Below are 20,224 nucleotides of genomic sequence, written 5' to 3' on the forward strand. Positions count from 1 at the left end.
GTAGTAAAGCTACAAGCAGGCAGATACAAACTCAATAAGGGAATCGTAAGACAGCGCTCGATCAAAATTCGTCTTGGTACTTTCAGTAACCCTTACAGTCAGAGCGAAAACCTTACGGTACTGCCAATTTCATAATGCCACTTTTGTTTTCTGTCGAGATATTTTTTGTTGTTGTGAATACATAATTTTATCTATGAAATGCCACATATTCATAATACCTTCGAATGATACAGGAAATGAAGTAAATACAGATCTTTTCGAAGTCAAAAGCCGGTAACATCCTACTAATTTGTGTTAAAATAGGATCAATCGTCTTACAGACAATTATGCATCGCTACAGTCTGGAACCGCACGACCCCTACGGTTGCAGGTTCGAATCCTGCTACGGGCATGGACGTGTATGATGTCATTAGGTTAGTTAGGTTTAACTAGTTCTAGGGGACTGATGACCTCTGAAGTTAAGTCCCATAGTGCTCAGAGCCCTTTGAACCATTTTTGAACTTAATGCTTTATTAAGATAGACTGCCGTCATGATGTTTCTGTAGTAAGCTGAATTTAATTGGTATTAGTAAAGTGAATATTTTATTTGCATTTTCCATTAGTTTACTAAACGCAACAGTAATCATCAAAGAGAAATTAATCAGCAGCTGAATTTTCTTTATTGATATCTAAAACAATCTGACAATGCTACAGTTGTTTACAAATTCTGCGCCCGTAGAAACCTACTTGTTTTAACGGTGCCATTAAACCATAGTAGTATTAAGAGTATTTTCGTCTAGAAATGAATTGCCTTGACGGTTGATCGATCAAGAAGGGGAAAGGTAATAATTTACAAATATATGACAAGAGAGACAAGTGCTTGAGAGTGGACTTCCCTAACAAAACAAGTGTCCGAGAGACGACTTTCCTATCAATCTCCTGGATAATTTTGTTTCTCAAATCAATAGAGTGAATTATCATGCAGTAGCACAAGTGATGTAGTTTTGTTGCTCGACTTTCTTATACAGCGACCGAAAGGTGTCTCAGTTGTTGACAACAAATTCCAGCTGTGTTGCACACACCCCTTGGGGCAGAATATGTAGCCCAAAACACACTTCTGGAGCTATCAAATCTAAAATATTATGTTCACACTACTCTTTGCTCTAGTATACTCTTTTGGTGGGGCTCAGCCTTTCATTTCTTCTTAGGAAGTTAACGATAAAGGCATCATAACACGTCACCAGTAACAGTACTGCAAAGGAATGCTCAATGAGCGACCTGATGACGTTCAATAATAGTCACTCCATTGATTTTTGTTGTTTCGAATTAGAGCATGCAGTAGTCCTACACCAGACTTCTGAACTTTGCCTGTTGAATGCAAATGTCGCATGATGGTAAAATGGTGATCTGTCACATATATCAGTAGTCGAGACTTCCTTAATGTGGAAAATCATTCATCCCAGAACGATCTTTGTTGAAACAAGAATATCTTTTTGTGGCGTATTTTTCCCAAAAGCACTCGCTCCCCACGCAGTTCAAATCTTTCTAGCTGCCTCCTCTACATTTACCCCTCTGCTATACCAAAAGTAAACGTTGTGTTGCAGATGTTACACCTTTTTCCACTTGCGACTCAATTTTACAATGCTTAACTGTAGTTAATGATTTTCAAGTATGCAAAATCCAATGATTAACTGCAAGATGATAACTAGAACTTCAAATTCGAAAATGGCATTGATACATACACTGACAGCGTGGCGCCGCCTTCACATGGGCGGCGCCGGATTTCAGGCGGCGGGTGGCGTCTGGCCGGTAGCCGTTAGCTGCTGCAGCGCGAGGAAACGCTCGAGCGTAAGCTGTTATGATCGCGACGCAGCCACAAGCTGTACTGCGGCATTGTTTCTGGAATACTTGTTATTGCGGGTGGGTAGAATGTTAAGCGAATTGTCTTCAATGTTCAATCAGACTCATAACTTTAGAGCGAAATGTGGTAAAAAAAAAATACAGTTGGACGCGAACATGCGACTCTAAGTTTAGAATGCACGACGACTACCGCAAGACCACGGGCTCACTCCCTCCATATCAGCTCGGAAGTAGACAACTTTTCCTCCTAACACTTCCGCATCTTACAGTGTTGCCAGATTGTGCAGGTGGCCGGACTTAGAGTTGTCAGGGGCGGTCAGTTTTATTGGCCGCCTTAAGTGAACGACTCGGACTTAGTCTCTGTGGCGGCCGGCCGGCGGTCAGCTTTTATGTCTAAGACTGTACAAAGGCATTTCAATCATTTCAGATCTTCTTTGGCAAGAGCTTAAATAAACTTCTTATTGAGATCCATACAACAGCAAACATGTACATTCAAGGACAGTTGACAAATAAATATATTTTAGCTTGCCTATCTATGTTCTGTCTGTTCACTCGCAGTTTCAAGTGAAGAAAAGAAAAGATGGTTTTAAATTTACTAGGTAGATAATGTCTTGGGAAAGGAATAATGAATCATCAATCAAAGAAAAAGAAGGTAAATCTCTCAGTAAAGATTTAAAATGGAAACTGACAAATTACTGAGCAGCTAATAGCAAAGAACTAGATTATGAGAAAACTTGAACATTATTAATATTCCTTCAAAAACATTTACTAATTAGTGAAAGTGTAAAATTTTTAATTTTTTACTATGCACTATTAAACACAGGAACCATCTGTAAATTAATATAAATCTCAACTTTGCCATCTCCACAAAGCGAATAAATTTCAATAGACTGTTCAGATTTCTGAGACAGTGCTCTTAGAACAAGATAGTGATTAAGCTATTTCTTTTCTTAGGATATAAATTGTTTCTCAAGTTTTGAAAGGGAAATACTACTATAATTTAGAGTTTCTTTTTCTATGAACAATGTATAGGAGTCAAGCAACACATCAGATATTTATAGCAGAACAAAGCTTAAGAATTGTTGAACTATTGTATTGGTTCTATTATGGCTTATGGAGGTTATAAAGGAGGGCAAGATAATGACAACTGTTTATAAAAGTTATAATTAAATATGTAATTAGATATTACAAAGCACACAGAAACTTTAGGGATTTATTCTTGATAGCAGAGCATTACAAAAGCTTCCATGAACATAAGTCTGAAAATCCTTCATTAGGGAGGCATGAAAGGAATTCCTTGTTTATCTACATCTGTATCTACAGCCGTATTCTGCCAAGGAGTATGAAGTGTGTGGTAGAGGGTACATCCCATTGTATCAGTTACTAGGGCTTTTTCCCATTCCGTTCACATATGGATCTTGCCATGAGACATAGCTTTATCAAAGGCACCTTCAGTGCCAGGAGGAAGGGTTTTCACACTCCAGGGACGTTTAGGGCTGTGCTGGCAGTAGCATAGCTGCTGGCAAGGTCACCCAAAACCAACAGGCATCGACAGAGGGGCCATACGAATCGTGTATCACATGGAGCAAGGGGGAGGGGGGGATCTCTATAGATGACAGAAAACCAAACCTCCCTAGGGGAGTAAATCGCAAATGAAAAATACTAGTCCTCCAGGTGGATACCACACATATTCCTTGGTAGGATATGGATTACGGGATGATGACATGCAAAGAAAGAGGTTAATGAGAAGGTAAGGAAGACCCAGGAAAAGGTGACTCGAAAATAGGGAGAGGATCTCAAAGCAACGGAAGTCCGGAACTGGAGAAGGAAAGCGATGGACAGAGGAGAATGGAGGTGGTGACAAAGGAGGCCAAAGTTCTACAGGGACTGCAATGCTGACCAGTAAGTAAGTATTCACATATGCAGCACAGGAAGAATGAGTGTTTAAATGCTGTAATTATCCTAACGATTCATATGGGAAGAATATGATGGGGATTTTGGTATGTTCCTAGAGTTATCGTTAAAATCCTGTTCCTGAAACTTTGTAAGTAGGCTTTCTTAGGATAGTTTACGTCTGTCTTCAAGAGTCTGGCAACACATTTCTTTCAACATCTCTGTGCACTCTCCTGCATGTCAAACAAACCTGTGATCATTCATGCTGCCCTTCTCTGTATATGATCTATAATCCCTGTTAGTCGTCCACTGTGCGAGTTCCACACACCTCAGAAATATTCTAGAATTCCCTGTAGTGACTTCTGATTGCGTAATTTACCTCAAATGTGCGTTTTTACTCGTTTGTTGGTTGAAAATACGAAAATTGAGGAGACGAGCCTCAGAAAGATAAGAAAATGTGTGCTGAACATTACTCAGATTAAGGAGAATGAATGTCGATTCATAATTGATTGACTGGAGCCAAAACATTCCGAAAGCGCTTCAAATATCAGAATGTACAGAGACCACCACTTTGACAGAATGAGGTGACTAGGTTCCTTGAGAATAAAATTTTGACCCTGATATTGGTGTGGGGGGCCAGGAATGATGTCGTCGTTTGCTAATATCAGATTTAAATTATTTTTGTTGTGCTAACTTGTGTTATATAAACGGAGTACTTGATTTTTCATCTTGTTAGACTTTATTATTTCGCTTTAATTTCGTGTCACAATGAAAATAGTTGCCGGCAGAAGTGGCCGCGCGGTTCTGGCGCTGCAGTCTAGAACCGCGAGACCGCTACGGTCGCAGGTTCGAATCCTGCCTCGGGCATGGATGTGTGTGATGTTCTTAGGTTAGTTAGGTTTAACTAGTTCTAAGTTCTAGGGGACTAATGACCTCAGCAGTTGAGTCCCATAGTGCTCAGAGCCATTTGAACCATTTTTTGAAAATAGTCATTGACGACTTGGATATTTTTGCCATCGATTGTTCTTTCAGAAGAGAGACCAAATGTCTGAAATTGAATAATAATTTAGCTTTCACAATTCCTTGATAGCAAAAGAGTCTACACTTGGTATAAATAAGAGTACAAGTTGATAAATCCGTTTTTTTAAACATTAACTGAATTTTCCACCGTTCCTTGGCAGAACATGAGAACAGTGTTCTAAAAAATTAGGTAGTGTTTGCTATTTAATATTATCAAGTTTCATTAAAAATATTTGTTTTTGTCATTATTTCTTAATTAGAAGGAAAAGCAGCGCAACGAATAAGGTAAACATATTCTACGTATTACCACATAAACATTCTTGATGTATTTAGTATACATATATTTTCGTTAGTAAATAAATTTTCTGGGGGCCACTTTCCATATTGATACATCTCTCAGCAATTCACCGTAAAAATTCTATTAAGAATATCAATTATGAAGCTTGCTGTGGCCATTAATAAATTTTATCACTGCTAGTTTTTTAGTTCTGACACTAAGTTCAGACTTTTTGTATCACGAGTGGTACTTCATATTCTTATTTTCAGCCTGTGGTTCTAGTCCAAAAGTGATGTGTCTTTAGGTTGACTTTCCATTTTGTGCGAACACAGCACCATTTACAGTGACATGGCCTGTTGTTCTGTTTTGTTGACGTTGAATGTGAAATGGCCTTAATTATAAGTTGTAGTATCTCATATAACTTTCGTAAAGCCAATACCTTACATGGTGCAAATCCCTTTACTTCCCTAATCTGTGTTTTGAATCCACTTTGTAACTTACAGGGAGTGGAAGAATACATACAGCTGTCACATAGCCTAGTTTTGCAAATGAAAAGACGCATGTCTTTGGTGTGTATCTCTCAAGAGTCTTTAACTTCTGATGTTAGAATCACATTTAATTACGACAGAACCTCAAATTGTGTAGACATTTATTTGTTTATTGTATCTACATAATTTGTTGCTGTCGTATTTCCTGTGGCATTAAAATTTTTATTTTCTTTTTTAAATTTATTTTTGATTGATATGTCATCGAGTAATTACTAACCTATGTTCGAGCGACATGGTACTAAATTTTGCATTTAATTCAGTTCCATTACGAGAGATCGAAAGTTGTCTCATACGTATAGTTCACATTTTATGTAATATCTATAGTACATACCTTCCATAGTCCACTTAAAATGAACACTGGATGGGGCTTCTTAATATTTTCTTGGTTTTATTTTGCGTTGTATGTTGTTTGATAAGTGAAAGGACTGGCTGCAGAAGCATAAGGATGACGTTATTCTATTGCACACCGTAGAAAGCTGTTGGGACTACTGACGACGTTGACCTGTGTCCTAAATTTTAAATATATTTTTTGTTATACATTACTGATTCAGTAGAAATTATCTTTCGAGAACTTCTAGAAAATTTTAGTTATCAGAGATACTACAATATTAGGGATGGTCGACACTTCACTATCGAAGGGGGAAGTGTCGTTAGTTACAAACAATTTTCGTCTTTGGAAATGTTATTATATCGGAATATTTTTCTTTCTGTTCAGTAATAATTGCACGCTTACGGTTTTCGTCATCATTATTTCAACATCTCACCTGTGTTCGTGTGACATAAAAGTGCTGAATATTATGCTGTTCATCTTTCTGCGATGGCAACACGGCAGGGGAGGAACTGGAGTCAGTTGGCTCTGTCAAGGAAGAGCGTGTCTGCGCGCTATTCTAGTTCGGACTGCTGGTCGATCGGGATGCAGCGCTGCGTTATGTATGTCACACATGGCTCCCGCCGTGAATGGTGGGCTAGCGCCTTGCTCCTGAGGAAGTTGTTGACTTCGAAGGGTAAAGCATGCTACAGTAAATTCTTTTCCGTTTGAGAGACTTCAGTTAGCCTGAATGAACATCTGAAACTCAAAATTTTTTATGAAAATTGTAAAATGTCGAATAAAACTAAATTTTATTTTCCCCCTCCATGGACTCGTCCTCCCGCTATAGGCATTGCCATTTTGCATGTTGGTTGTCATTATGAAACAGCTGATTGCCTAATTGAGGTTGAGTTATAGTGAAGTGTTGCCCATAATTAGCGATTACTTCCGAAAAATTGGGGTTTGGGACATTATAGAGTGTGATTAAAGCATTAATAAAATTTCAACATCGTGAGTCGCCATATCTCAAGGACAGTTATATTTTTGTTTGTAGAGAACATTCTTAAGTTTAGAAAGACATTTTGTGCAGTAGAAAGATTTAGTTCAAGTGTATAATTTTAAATTGATAGGTTATAGTCACTTTCCTACACCGTCATGACGACATCGTCAGAAGACGTACTGCTTCAAGTGAGCCAAGTCCGGTACAAGAAAGGCGATGGCACGTTGTATGTAATGAACGAGCGGTTGGCGTGGATGCTGGATCATAGGGATACAGTGTCTGTAAGCCATCGGTACACAGATATCAAATGTAAGTAGGTTTTTGTTTTTATATGAAGGACAGGTGACTGAAAATTATGAACATAATATGGTGATTTATTTTTAACAGTACAAAAGATTTCACCAGAAGGCAAACCTAAAGTGCAACTTCAAGTTGTATTACATGATGGAACTACGTCAACATTTCATTTCGTCAACAGGCTGGGTCAGGAAGCGCAAATAAAAGACAGGGATGATGTTAAAGAATTACTGCAGCAACTTCTTCAAAAGTTTAAACGAGAAGTTAATAAAGAGCTTGAAGAGAAAAACAGGTGAGTGCTCTCTGATAGCGTCGAAAGTTTTATTGGGAAGTTCCATTTGGGTATGTTTTATTCGATGCTAAACTGATAATCAATACCAAGATCTTCTGTCACATCTTTAGGCTGCTAAATATTTTGTTGCTGTCAGCTGTTATTTTGCCACTTCTCACGAACCGAAATTTCGTACAGAGAAAATGATCCATCAGTTAACTGTCATGCCTTCATCTTTTTAGTTGAACAAGACAGATAAATTCAACCTTCGAGTAGATAGCTTTATTTCCTTTGTACTGTACACTACTGTTAAAATAAGCCAGAAGTGATAAATTGAAATGATCGTTACAGCACACTATTGAATAGGGTGATAGATTGATTTTTAACTTTGTTTTTCATATTGCCATGCTGCTTAGTAAGAGATGAAAGTTAAAAAGGTAAGCATGTGCAGGTTAGTTTGGTACTTTTATAAAGAAAGCATCCAGTTTCATTCCACTTGTGAATGTCAAGTCTTTGTGGAATGGCTTTCCTTTCTAAAATTGCAGCTTGAACACTGCCATAGACTGTACATGTTTAGATTGGGACTCCAACATAAAATTGATGATTATTGATAGACCAAATTGTTTCAGGCTTCTGACAGAGAATCCTGCATTGTTGCAGTTATATCGTGATTTAGTAATAACTCATGTAGTTACTTCAGAAGAATTTTGGGCTCATCATGCTGTACAATACACACAGAAGCAGCTTAACCAAAAACAGGATATTGGTGTCTCAGGAGCATTTTTGGTGAGTTTATATACAATTGTAATGCTGAGTTTGTGCTTTGGCATTATGAAGATTCATTTTGTGATAGTTCAGTGTGCCTTGCCTTCTCCACATGTCGATTCTAGATTAAAAATGAGTGAAAATGAATGTACTTGCAATTGGAAAAGTGATGGTTTTAAGAGTTAGGTTGTTGCCACCACTGATACTCATTAAAAAGTGCAGTTTTAGCTAGTGGTATGGTTAATGCTGTTTACATAATTTGCTGAGAGGTAGGTATTGTGAACAGAGGAAAGCGAGTGGAAAAATCTTCTGCAGGCCTGTATTGCAACATGTGGTTTGATTCATGGTCTTTGGTAAGTTTTCTATTAGTCCATGTAGTGTTATCAATACCGTTAGTATTGTTGCAAAGTAGGCCACTTCAGTATTTTTACATTTGTAATTAACATAAAATTAATGTACGCCTAGTACAAATTAACAAATTGTAAATAGCTCATGTTGTTCATACTTATGTAAGCTCTCCTTTTGTGTGTCTCAGCTTATTTTGGTCAGTAGGTGCGTTAATTTAAAAGTATGATCAGTTTTTCTCAACCCCACTGCCCCTGCCAATCACCCCTCAAAATTTCTTCCTTGCTGCAATGGCTTTTCGTATTGAAAAATCAGTAAAGGGTTGACAACTTCATGTCAGATGCTTTTGATCCATATTTGTGTCTCTCTCTCTGATGCACTTGGAGCTTTGCAGTGGTATCCCATGCTGTTAAATTGAAATGATGGATTACGGACCTTAATGGATGATGTTGATGGCTTAATTAATAAAATCTTTGGTATATTATTGCTGTTGTCAGATAAGATTGTACTTACACTACCTTTACATTTTGCAATGTTTTGGTTGAGATGGGGTGTGGTCTTCATAAGCCCAGAGAGTAGTGTTTGTTGCTGCTCTCCCTGTTTTATGTAGGTCTCTTCATCTCTGTTTAATTCTGCAATCTACATCCACTTGAACTTTAATTAGTTGGATGTGTTGATTGCTTGCTCAGTGTACAAACTGAATAACAAGGATATGTTACAACCTGGTTTCAGTGTTTTCGCAACTGTCTACTTTCCATGTCATTCAACTCTTGCAGCTGCAAGCTGGTTTCTACACAAGTTGTAGCTAGCCCTTTACTCTGTACTTTATCCCTACTGTCTTCAGAATTTCAAAAGTTATTTTCTGCTAAACACTGTGGAAAGAATTCTCTGAAGTACAAATGCTATAGACATAGGTTTCTTTCTCCACTGTCTCCTAAGTTATAGGATCAGTATTTTCTTTACTTTGACAAATTTATGGTACCAACATTGTTTTCATTTTTCTGTGTAAACTGAACAGGGGTGTGTCACCACGAGATCTTCAAAGTTTAATATTTTTATCAGATATTTTGTGACACTCAAATTTACACGCTATTTCAGTTGTTAATATTATCCATTTTCTTGAACTTTGGTCCAACACTACGAAATAGTGTACTGTGGTCTATCAATCCAACTCAAATGTTCTGTTCTCTCCTGCTCTCCTTGCCCAATCTTTTAATGCAGAACCTTGAGACACTTATTTTGGTCATAAAATTAACAGCAGCTCCCTATATAATGCAGAATTCATATTGTTTTTAAAGTTCTGGAATTATATTGCATTATTACACAAGTGTACAGTGGCCCAAAGGTGCCCAATGTTCCCTTTTTTCTGTATCAGAATTGTTCGACCCTTTAATATTGAAAGGACGTTTTTAATTTTGCTTCTTTAAATAACAAGCATTTGTTTCCAACTTAACCATTACTCGGAAGTCCAAATTTACTCTTAATATCTCATTGTTGTACATCAGTTGGTGAATGAGCAGTAATTTTGTAACACTATTAATGAATTTTAACTGCATTAGTTGTTAAGAGTGACATGAAACTTAGTGATAGCTAATGTTGCATATCACTATTAGAATCTGTATCCTACAGTTGATTAGTACACGTTTGTGAGGCTTACTGAAAATTTCTGTATTGTTAGTTTAGACCCATTGCTAAGGTGACAGATACTCCTGCTTAAAGTTTATATAATACGGTGAACGTGTCACACACTACATATACACACACACACAAATATGAAAATAGGAAAAGAAAACTAATGGGACACATGTGGGAATTGTGGTCTTTTTGGGTGGGCCATACTAAATTTGACAGTCCTAATAATGACTTACTGGAGGAAATAGTAATGCAAAAATGAAAAACATGACAACCTCAGCAATCAACAAAATCCCCAATAACAAACGTGGGGAAGAAACAAAACCATGTATTGAAAATTTTCACCTATATAGCTCAAACTAAGTCTGTGATGCCATAAACCCACATGCTCATAAACTGGGTACTGGAAATTTCACTTGATCTACATAGCATAAACAAAGCCCACAATGCCAAAAAACCACAACTAACAGAAATATTTTCAAAACCAAACCACATCAAAATAAAGAAAGAACTTATGTAAAAACAAAGATGATGTGACTTACCGAACGAAAGCGCTGGAAGGTCGATAGAGACACACACACACACACACACACACACACACACACACACACACACACACACACACACAAAATTCAAGCTTTCGCAACAAACTGTTGCCTCATCAGGAAAGAGGGGAAGGAGAGGGAAAGATGAAAGGATGTGGGTTTTAAGGGAGAGGGTAAGGAGTCATTCCAATCCCGGGAGCGGAAAGACTTATCTTGGGGGGGAAAAGGACAGGTATATACTCGCACACACGCACATATCCATCCACACATATACAGACACAAGCAGACATATTTGGTCTTTAAATATGTCTGCTTGTGTCTGTATGTGTGTGGATGGATATGTGCGTGTGTGCGAGTATATACCTGTCCTTTTTTCCCCCTAAGATAAGTCTTTCCGCTCCCGGGATTGGAATGACTCCTTACCCTCTCCCTTAAAACCCACATCCTTTCGTCTTTCCCTCTCCTTCCCCTCTTTCCTGATGAGGCAACAGTTTGTTGCGAAAGCTTAAATTTTGTGTGTGTGTTTGTGTTTGTTTGTGTGTCTATCGACCTGCCAGCGCTTTTGTTCGGTAAGTCACATCATCTTTGTTTTTACATATAAATAAAGAACTTCAATTACCAATCCAAATCACAAAATCATAAATCGCTCTAACATAAATTGATACCTGCGTCTGAAAGAAAATTACTTGAAGTTTCTTCTCTTAGAGAAGAAAAATGGCTCAAGAGTTTTGAATTGGCAGAAATACAGACTTCAGCCCACACATGTTTCGTCTGGCCGCTGCCAACCTCGGTGATCCAACCCAAAACCTTGTGAATGGAGCAGTTGTGAAATAATGATGCTGTGTTTTGTTGATTTTGCACACAGAAGCAAGTTTAAGGTCTTTGAGAATAATTCAGAAATTTAATAGAGATAATCCTGAGAAATCATTGTAAACTCTTGGAAGAAAGATGTAAATTTAAATTATTCAGTTCAGCAATGCTTTGGAACTGCCTTCGCCATTGTCTGAAATGCTTTGAGTGTGTGTAAACTCACCATTGTTGACTACAGGAGTTCCTGGTACTGATCCCCTTAACAGGAGACTTTGAAACCGCATATGCACTATGTTGGCTAGGGTCCTAGGTATTATCACACATTGCAGTAGTTTACTCTGGTGGGCAGTCATTTAAGACTGACAAACAAAAAAGAATTTCCTAAAGGTACACTACCTGACTGAAACTGCAATAATGATGATTATGCCACAGTGTAGGATTTACTACTGCCTCTTTCCAATTTCGGATTGTCTTAAGAGAATGTGTAGTAACAAGCACAACTTTTATTCAGTATTACACATATGTATTTCAAACTAGTGGGGATATTTCATAATAAACTGAAGCAAAATGTAAATTGCATTTATTCACCTGTAACTTGCAAAACATCAATATAATATTCTAACAGTCATCAGTAGGTAGGCTATTATGGAGCGTACAAATCTAAAATTTAAACTCAAATTGTACTATACTAAAAGTAAATAGCCACCAAACTTGGTTTGACATTGTTGCTGTTCAGAGGGCAATGTTGTCCAAAAAAATAACCTAATGATGTAATAAAGCATTTGAAGAGTTGTAGTTAAATTATTTTTTAGCGACTGGATACATCGGTTATTTATGGTTTACACATAATGATTGAATCAGTCTATATCCATTCTTCTATACATTATCTAGATGAATGTATTGAAAAGTCTTATCTACATCACACAATGTTCACTTGTTATACGTATATAACATGTAACTGGTATACCGTGGCACTTGTCTGTGTACACCTATTGTAACTCAAGTGGCAGTAGTTTCCAGGGTAATTACTCTTTCTCCTGATTAACTAAATTTTCATTTGGTCTTTGACTGATTATTATTATGATATTAAGTAGGAAAAACTTTCTGATGTTATGCAAAATAAATGTTTTCGAATATGAACCTTATTTTTGCGTATCAGACCACTGACAACTGAATGTTGTATACTGGAAATAAATAAACATGACATAGAATGCTATTGTAGTTTTAAACAATCACACAATTTCCACCTCTGTTAAGTTTATGCAAATTTTAGGTTCCAATAGTAAGTTTAACTTTATTTTTTCATTTTTTAATGTAAAAAAAATTGTGTAAGTTACTGTTAGTTATTTGATCATAACTTCCTTACTTGATAACTTCCTTACTTCCTTTCACTCTTAATTCCTTTGCACTGATTGTTCTGCTGGCAAAAAGTAATGTGGCCCATGTCCTACATTTTCCATTCTCTTTGTATTTGATATCTTATTGTTTTACTTCACAGTACTAGATACATTTGTTGCAGGTCTTTTAACAATGTGTGTTAAATTAAAATCATGAACAACTGTCTGATGATAAATTTTTGTTTCAGGCTGACATAAAGCCTCAGACAGATGGATGCAATGGTTTGAAGTATAATCTGACTGCTGATATTATAGAGTGCATATTCAAAACATATCCTGCTGTACGTAAAAAACACTTAGAATATGTTCCTCACAAGCTCAGTGAAGCTGACTTTTGGACTAAATTCTTCCAGTCACACTATTTTCATAGAGACCGTATCAATGCAGGTTCAAAGGATCTCTTCACTGAGTGTGCCAAGTTGGATGATCAAGGTAAGCTGCCAACTCTCCTTTCCTTTATTTGCACCCAGTGTCAGGCCTTCTGGTAAGACAGTATAAAATTTGATATGTATAATAGCCTACATTGTGTCACAACTGCTGTTGCAAATAAAATTCCCAGAAGCTCTACTTCACTAGTGCTGCATTCCAGCAGGTGGTTTGGGTTGTGGTGGGGATAGTCAGGTGGGAGGTTGAGACTAGGGAGTGAAGGATGTGTTGTTATGACAACTCCCATGTGTTTAGTTCAGAGGAGCTGGTGGTGGAGGGAAAAATCCAGAAGGTCCGGATTGTGAATCAGCCTTTGAAACTGAGCATGTTATGCTCAGCTGCATATTTTGGCACTGTGTGATAAACTTTGTTCTTGGCAGTAGTTTGGTGGTGGCCATTCATCCTGGTGGACTGATGGATGGTAGTAATACCAACATAGGATGCTGTGCAGTGTTTGCAAAAGAGTTGGTATGACGTTGTAGCTTACAGGTGGCCCAGCCTCTGGTGGGGTAGGATAGTCTTGTAATGGGATTGGAGTAGGAAGTGCTGGCTGAGTGGATTGTGCAGGTCTTGCACATTTACTGCAGGGACATGATCCCTGTGGCAACGGAGTGGGAGTGGCATAGGGATGAACAAAGTTGTGTAGGTTGAGTGGGTGAGAGAACACCACTTAAAATAAGAGGGGTGGTAAGGATCTTTGGTAGGAGCTCTCTCATTTCAGAGCATGTTGGAGGTAATCAAAGACATGACGAAGGGTGTGGTTCAGTTGTTCCAGTCCAGGGTGATACTGGATGACAAGGGGGTGCTCCTTTGTAGCTGATTGTTGGAAGTGTGTGAGAATATGGTATGGGAAATGTTTACAGACTACGTTCATGGGTAGTGCTCACCTGTGAAGGCTTCCAAGAGATTGACATTCGCCTTCTTTATTTCTTAGTTTGTTGTGCTTGGTGTAGATGTACTGCGTTGCTATACTGGCTGAAAAATTTGGGGGTAGAAGTCAGACACAGAGTACTTTAAATGATGTAGCCGATGTGCACATTTATGTTTCACAAATGTTTATTTCACTGTTCACAACCCCCCCCCCCCTCCCCTCAAACAATACACAGTTATATGGCCAGTGCACTATTGTTTAACTTACAAGTTTCATTAATATAGATTGCAAGCGAACATCCACATACTGCTTCAATAGTTTACTGTTGTACATAATGAGCAGTAGAAACCTAACCACACAGCTCACAAGTGTTGCAGAATATTGTGGTATGTATTGAACAGACACTGTCATTATTTTAACATATGGCCTAATTGGTTACACTTATTTCACAGTTAATTTGATGCATTGTTGTTGTTGTTCTAGCCAACATAGGTTCTTGTCTGAAACTCGGCCGCGGACTGACTATCTCAGGACCAAAAATCGGCCCCTTCTATATCCTCACAATAATAGGTACTGAAACTAAAATTAAAATTTACAGTTAAATTCACAGAAATTCCGATTAAAACTTAACTCATTAAATTAACTGAATACATCGAAAAATTGGTTCTTTTCAACAGTTCCTTGTACTAAAGAGTTAGGCCGAATTAATTGTTTAAATCATAAAATTAACAAGTATCGTTATGCAAACAATACTTTTGACAAAACTGCCAATTACTTTGAAATTAAGGGCTGGCTTTGCTAACATGTTTTCGAATGGATTCTTTAAGAGTACTATTAGTTGTTCCTCCAAATGTTTATAATTAGTACAGAATTTATATTTGTTTATACGCTAACAGTAAAATGTAAGTTGTGAAACAATTACTGATTTCACCCCATAACAAAAGATACTAACTAGGAATAGTTGAAATAAATTAGATCTATTACGTACATAAAACTAAGCACAAAATTAGATCTGGTGTTATATTCTTTGAAACTGAGGGCCAACCTTTCTTTCTTGTGAAAATGCAGATTATACTCAAGTATGTTGATGGTAATTAGTTAAAAGTGAAAAAAAAAACGAATTTTAAGGAAGCCCACAGATGGCTAGGCTGTATGGGAGGAACTTTTGGGTATGGAAGGAATGGCAGCTGTCAAAATGCAATCGCTGTTGGTGGTTAGTGAGTTTAATGAGGACAGAGGTGTGGATAGGCACCTTAGATGTGGTAAACATCCAGGAAGGTAGCATGTTGGGTTGAAGACTTGGTGAAGTGGGTTGGAGAGAAGGTGTTGAAGTTGGGAAGGAATGTATTGTGAAGATGTCAGTGAACCCAAACCAGACTCGGGTTGATAGTTTTGGAGGGCTAAGAAGGTTTCCTCTATATAGCCCATAAACAGGTTGGCATAAGAGTGTCATGTTGGTGTTCATGGTTGTTCTGCAGATTTGTCTATATACCTTCCCTTCAAAGAAAAATAAGTTGAGGGTCAAGGTATGATTGGTAAGGGGTGTGAGGAGAATGTGGTGGATTGAGTCTGTAGGACTTTGGGGAGGTAGTGTTTGATAGTGGTGAGGGCAGGGGCATGGATGTTGGTGTGAGGGAGGTGGCATCAACAGTGATGAGTAGAGATCCAGGAGATAAATGGGTGGGGATGGTGGAGACTCGGTGAAAGAAGTGGTTAGTATCTTTGATGTGGGAGGCTAGGTTCTGGGCAATTGGTTGGAGCAGGTCGCCACCGAGAGTGGACATTGTTTCACTGGGAGCACAATAGGCAGCTACTATAAGGTTTCCAGAATTGTAGGGTTTGTGGTCCTCTAGGAGCATGTAGAAAGTGGATTGTAGAGTGTCAATGGGGTGAGGAGGGAGTCAGACAGCTGGCAGAGGCCTTTAATCAGGTAGTCACTGAGATGCATCATGACAGTGGTGGAGACTGTCTGCAGACAGGATGGTTAGGCCACATGTTGGTATGAATGCCAACTAGCTGCCTACCAGGGTGAATGACCATTGCCAAACTGTTGCCAAGAACAATGTTGACAACTCGGTCACACAAAATGCAGCTGAGTATAACATGCTAGATTTAAAAGTGGGCCTTCTGTATCATCCCCTCCATCAACAGCTCCTCTGAAGTACGCAGATGAGTTATCAGTGCAACACATCCTTCATTCCTGTAGCTGTCCTGGCCTCACTCTTGTGATCTATTGTCCCAGCACCATCCACCCAAAATTTTCCTCCTTTTATGCCATCACCCCCTCCCAGTTCACATTCCCATGTCACCCCCCTGCGGGTCCGGGGTATGAATAGGCCCGAGGTATTCCTGCCTGTTGTAAGAGGCGACTAAAAGGAGTTTCAACCGTTTCGGCCTTTCATGTGATGGTCCCCCTTGGGGTTTGGCCTCCATTTTTCAAAATTCTACAGAAGTACGAGCCTTTTGGGGAAGGACGTCTTACGTGGTGTATCACTGGTCCTCCGTGCACTAAGACCTTGGCACTCAGCATTGTAACGGCGTTGTAACCATAACCACTATTCCTCAAATTGGGCCTAAACGCCTGATGGGTTGCACAAGTTATGCCCATAGTGCGTCCCCATCTGCACCTACGATCATGGACTTTCCATGGCACCCGAAATCCAGCACGGTAGCCAGCCCGTTGTGGTGGGGTCGTCATGTACCCTCTAGGTTGTAGCCCCCTGACAACACAGGGATCGTACTACCGATACCTGAGCTGCGCTCTCCCCACGTCGGCCAAGGAGTAGATGCCCGTCTCCTTGGGGCATCAGGACTCCCGACAACGGTCATCCTGCCAGGTGGCCCTTGTTGAGGCTAGGTGGCGCCCGTGGAGAGAGCCCCTGGTTGGAGTGGGTGGTATCGGGGCAGACGTTTCGCAGATGAAACGTCAACATGTATCAGGTCGCTCTGCGGCCGAGTCTTTTAAAAAGAAAGGTACTGTCTGTGGTTCTGGTTCTCCTGCCCTTTCCCCCTTGGCCACTCCCTGGGAGGAAGGACAGGCCTGCCGGCTTGGGGCGAAGTACTTCCCCCGCTATTTGGTCTGTTGTCGGACCGATGGGGGGGATGTTCGTCACCTCCAAGCCCATGTTCTTTGTTCAGCACATTGAGGACATCTTCGGGGAAATCGAGGCTCTCAGTAAAATGCGTTCGGGGTCCATTCTTTTAAAGACCACCTCCGCCACAGTCAGCGGCGCTCCAGGCGTGCGACCGACTAGGGGACATCCCAGTGTCCATTGTCCTGCATCTGGCACTGAATAGAACGCAGGGGGTTATTTTTCATCGGGACCTCCTGCTGCAATCTTATGAGGAGCTCAGGGCCAACCTGGAGCGCCGAGGCGTGCATTTCGTCCTGCGAGTCCAGTGCGGCCCCAAAGACCGTCGCGTCGACACCGGGGCCTTTATCCTCGCCTTCGAGGGGGACGTTCTCCCGGGGAAGGTAAAGGTGATGTGCTACCGGTGCGACGTGCGACCTTACGTCCCGCCTCCTATGCGCTGCTTTCGGTGTTTGCGCTTTGGGCACATGTCGTCACGGTGTGAGGCTGAGCCCCTTTGTGGCGATTGTGGACGTCCTCTTCGTGAGGAACATACATGCACCCCACCACCTCGGTGCGTTAATTGTCCTGGCATCCACTCGCCTCGATCTTTAGACTGCCCCGCGTATCAGAAGGAGAAGAAGATTCAAGAACTCAAAACTTTGGATCGTCTCTCTTATTCTGAGGCCAGGAAGAAGTATGACTGCCTCCATCATGTGACGTTGACAACTTCGTTTGCCTCAGTCGTGTCCACTCCTTCCACAGTATCCTCACCCCTATCCTGTCCCCCCTCCACCTCCTTCACCCCCCATCCGGGGTCTATGCCTCCAGTTCCGAAATCCCTCCCTTCCAAATCCTCCTCCCCTGCAGCCCCTGCCCCCTCTGCCCCAGGGGCCACCCTTCCTCCTTCCCCCCCCCCCCCCCCCTCCACCGCCTGAGAAGCGATCCTATTCTCAGGCGTCCATTGGGGAAACATTCCGGACCCCGGCTTCCGAGGTCCGGTGTTCCAAAACGGACCCCGCGCGTGAGGACCTTCTTCGGGTCCAGCCCACCATCCCTGTGCCTCCTCGGACTTCCAAGAAGGCCTCCAAGAGAAGTCTCTATCCCCCTCTCCACCCCGGCGCGTTTCGTCTGACGCTCCATCTGTGAGTCGCTGCTCCCGGCCGTCCTCAGTTTTGCCGGGACGCTCTGCTGCCAGGCACTCAGCTGGCCTCTCGTCGGCAAATGACGCTGCCCCTCCTACGCAACCCGGGACAGCGGCCGCAGCTGGCGACGACTCGATGGAACAGGATCTGCCTCACGCCAGTTGTAGCATTGTTCCCTCGAAACCTGGCCCTCCGCGGCCGTCGAGGTGACCAGCTCTTCCCCCGTCTCGTTCCCCCCTTTTTTCTGACTAGCGATGGCCTTGTTACATTGGAACATAAGAGGTATTCGATCTAATCGTGAGGAATTACAACTGCTCCTCCGCCTGCACTGTCCGCTCGCCCTTGGTCTCCAGGAAACCAAGTTGCGCCCAGCTGACCGTATTGCCTTTACCCACTATACCTCGGAGCGGTATGATCTCACCCCTGTGGATGGTATTCCAGCTCATGGTGGGGTCATGTTGCTCGTTCGGGACGATGTCTATTACCATCCCATCCCATTGACCACCCCACTCCAAGCAATAGCTGTCCGTATTACTCTCTCTGCCTTTACTTTTTCAGTTTGTACAGTCTACACTCCGTCATCGGCAGTTAGTCGGGCTGACATGATGCACCTGATTGTTCAGCTTCCTCCATCGTTTTTATTGTTTGGCGACTTCAATGCCCATCATCCCCTTTGGGGCTCTCCTGCATCCTGTCAAAGAGGCTCCCTCTTGGCGGATGTCTTCAACCATCTCAATCTTGTCTGCCTCAATACTTTCCTCTCGGACTCTACTCATACCTACTCCCACTTGGACCTCTCGATCTGCTCTATCACTCTTGCCCATCGGTTCGAGTGGTATGTCCTTTCTGACACCTATTCGAGCGACCACTTCCCCTGTGTCGTTAGTCTCCTGCACCACACCCCATCCCCACGTCCTTCAAGCTGGAACATACCAAAAGCTGACTGGGGACTTTACTCCTCCCTGGCGACCTTTCCGGACCACGATTTTCTCAGTTGTGACAGTCAGGTCGAATACCTCATGGCTGTCATCATCAATGCTGCCGAACGTTCCATTCCTCATACTACCTCTTCTTCACATCGCGTTTGCGTCCCCTGGTGGAATGAGGCTTGTAGAGACGCTATCCGTGCTCGACGACGTGCTTTACGCACCTTTCGCCGCCATCCTACGTTGGCGAGTTGTATTGGATACAAACGACTCCGAGCGTAATGCTGTAGAGTCATCAAAGACAGCAAAAAAGCTTGTTGGGCCTTTTTCACCAGCTCCTTTAACAGTTTTACTCCCTCTTCTGTCGTTTGGGGTGGCCTGCGCCGGCTGTCGGGCATTAAGGCCCACTCCTCGGTACCTGGCCTGACCTCAGGTAATGAGGTCCTTGTTGATCCTGTGGCTGTCTCCAACGCCTTCGGCCGCTTTTTCGCGGAGGTTTCAAGCTCCGCCCATTACCACCCTGCCTTCCTTCCCAGGAAAGAGGCAGAAGATGCTCGGCGACCTTCCTTCCACTCGCTGAATCTGGAAACTTATAATGCCCCCTTTACTATGCGGGAACTCGAACGTGCGCTTGCACTGTCCCGGTCCTCTGCTCCGGGGCCAGATGCCATTCATGTTCAGATGCTGGCACACCTTTCTCCGGCGGGCAAAAGCTTCCTTCTTCGTACCTACAATCGCGTCTGGACCGAAGGTCAGGTCTCCATGCGTTGGCGTGACGCCGTCGTTGTTCCTATACCCAAACCTGGGAAGGATAGACACCTTCCTTCTAGTTACCGCCC

The 20,224-nt window shown here is 41.4% G+C and overlaps 1 protein-coding gene across 1 annotated transcript in view; it reads left to right on the top strand.

Annotated features, from left to right (window-relative positions):
• The first annotated feature begins 6,446 nt into the window (after nt 1–6,446).
• The window catches only part of LOC126251887 (general transcription factor IIH subunit 1), a 31,042-nt gene continuing 17,264 nt past the window's right edge, over nt 6,447–20,224 (top strand). Inside the window, exons 1-5 of the mRNA XM_049952590.1 lie at nt 6,447–6,581; nt 7,015–7,193; nt 7,272–7,473; nt 8,082–8,238; nt 13,135–13,378. Of these exons, the coding sequence (XP_049808547.1) occupies nt 7,040–7,193; nt 7,272–7,473; nt 8,082–8,238; nt 13,135–13,378 (757 nt within the window). The 5' untranslated portion in view covers nt 6,447–6,581; nt 7,015–7,039. The remainder of the gene's footprint in view (nt 6,582–7,014; nt 7,194–7,271; nt 7,474–8,081; nt 8,239–13,134; nt 13,379–20,224) is intronic.

The sequence above is a fragment of the Schistocerca nitens genome, chromosome 4, assembly GCF_023898315.1.
Source record: "Schistocerca nitens isolate TAMUIC-IGC-003100 chromosome 4, iqSchNite1.1, whole genome shotgun sequence".
Lineage (NCBI taxonomy): Eukaryota > Metazoa > Arthropoda > Insecta > Orthoptera > Acrididae > Schistocerca > Schistocerca nitens.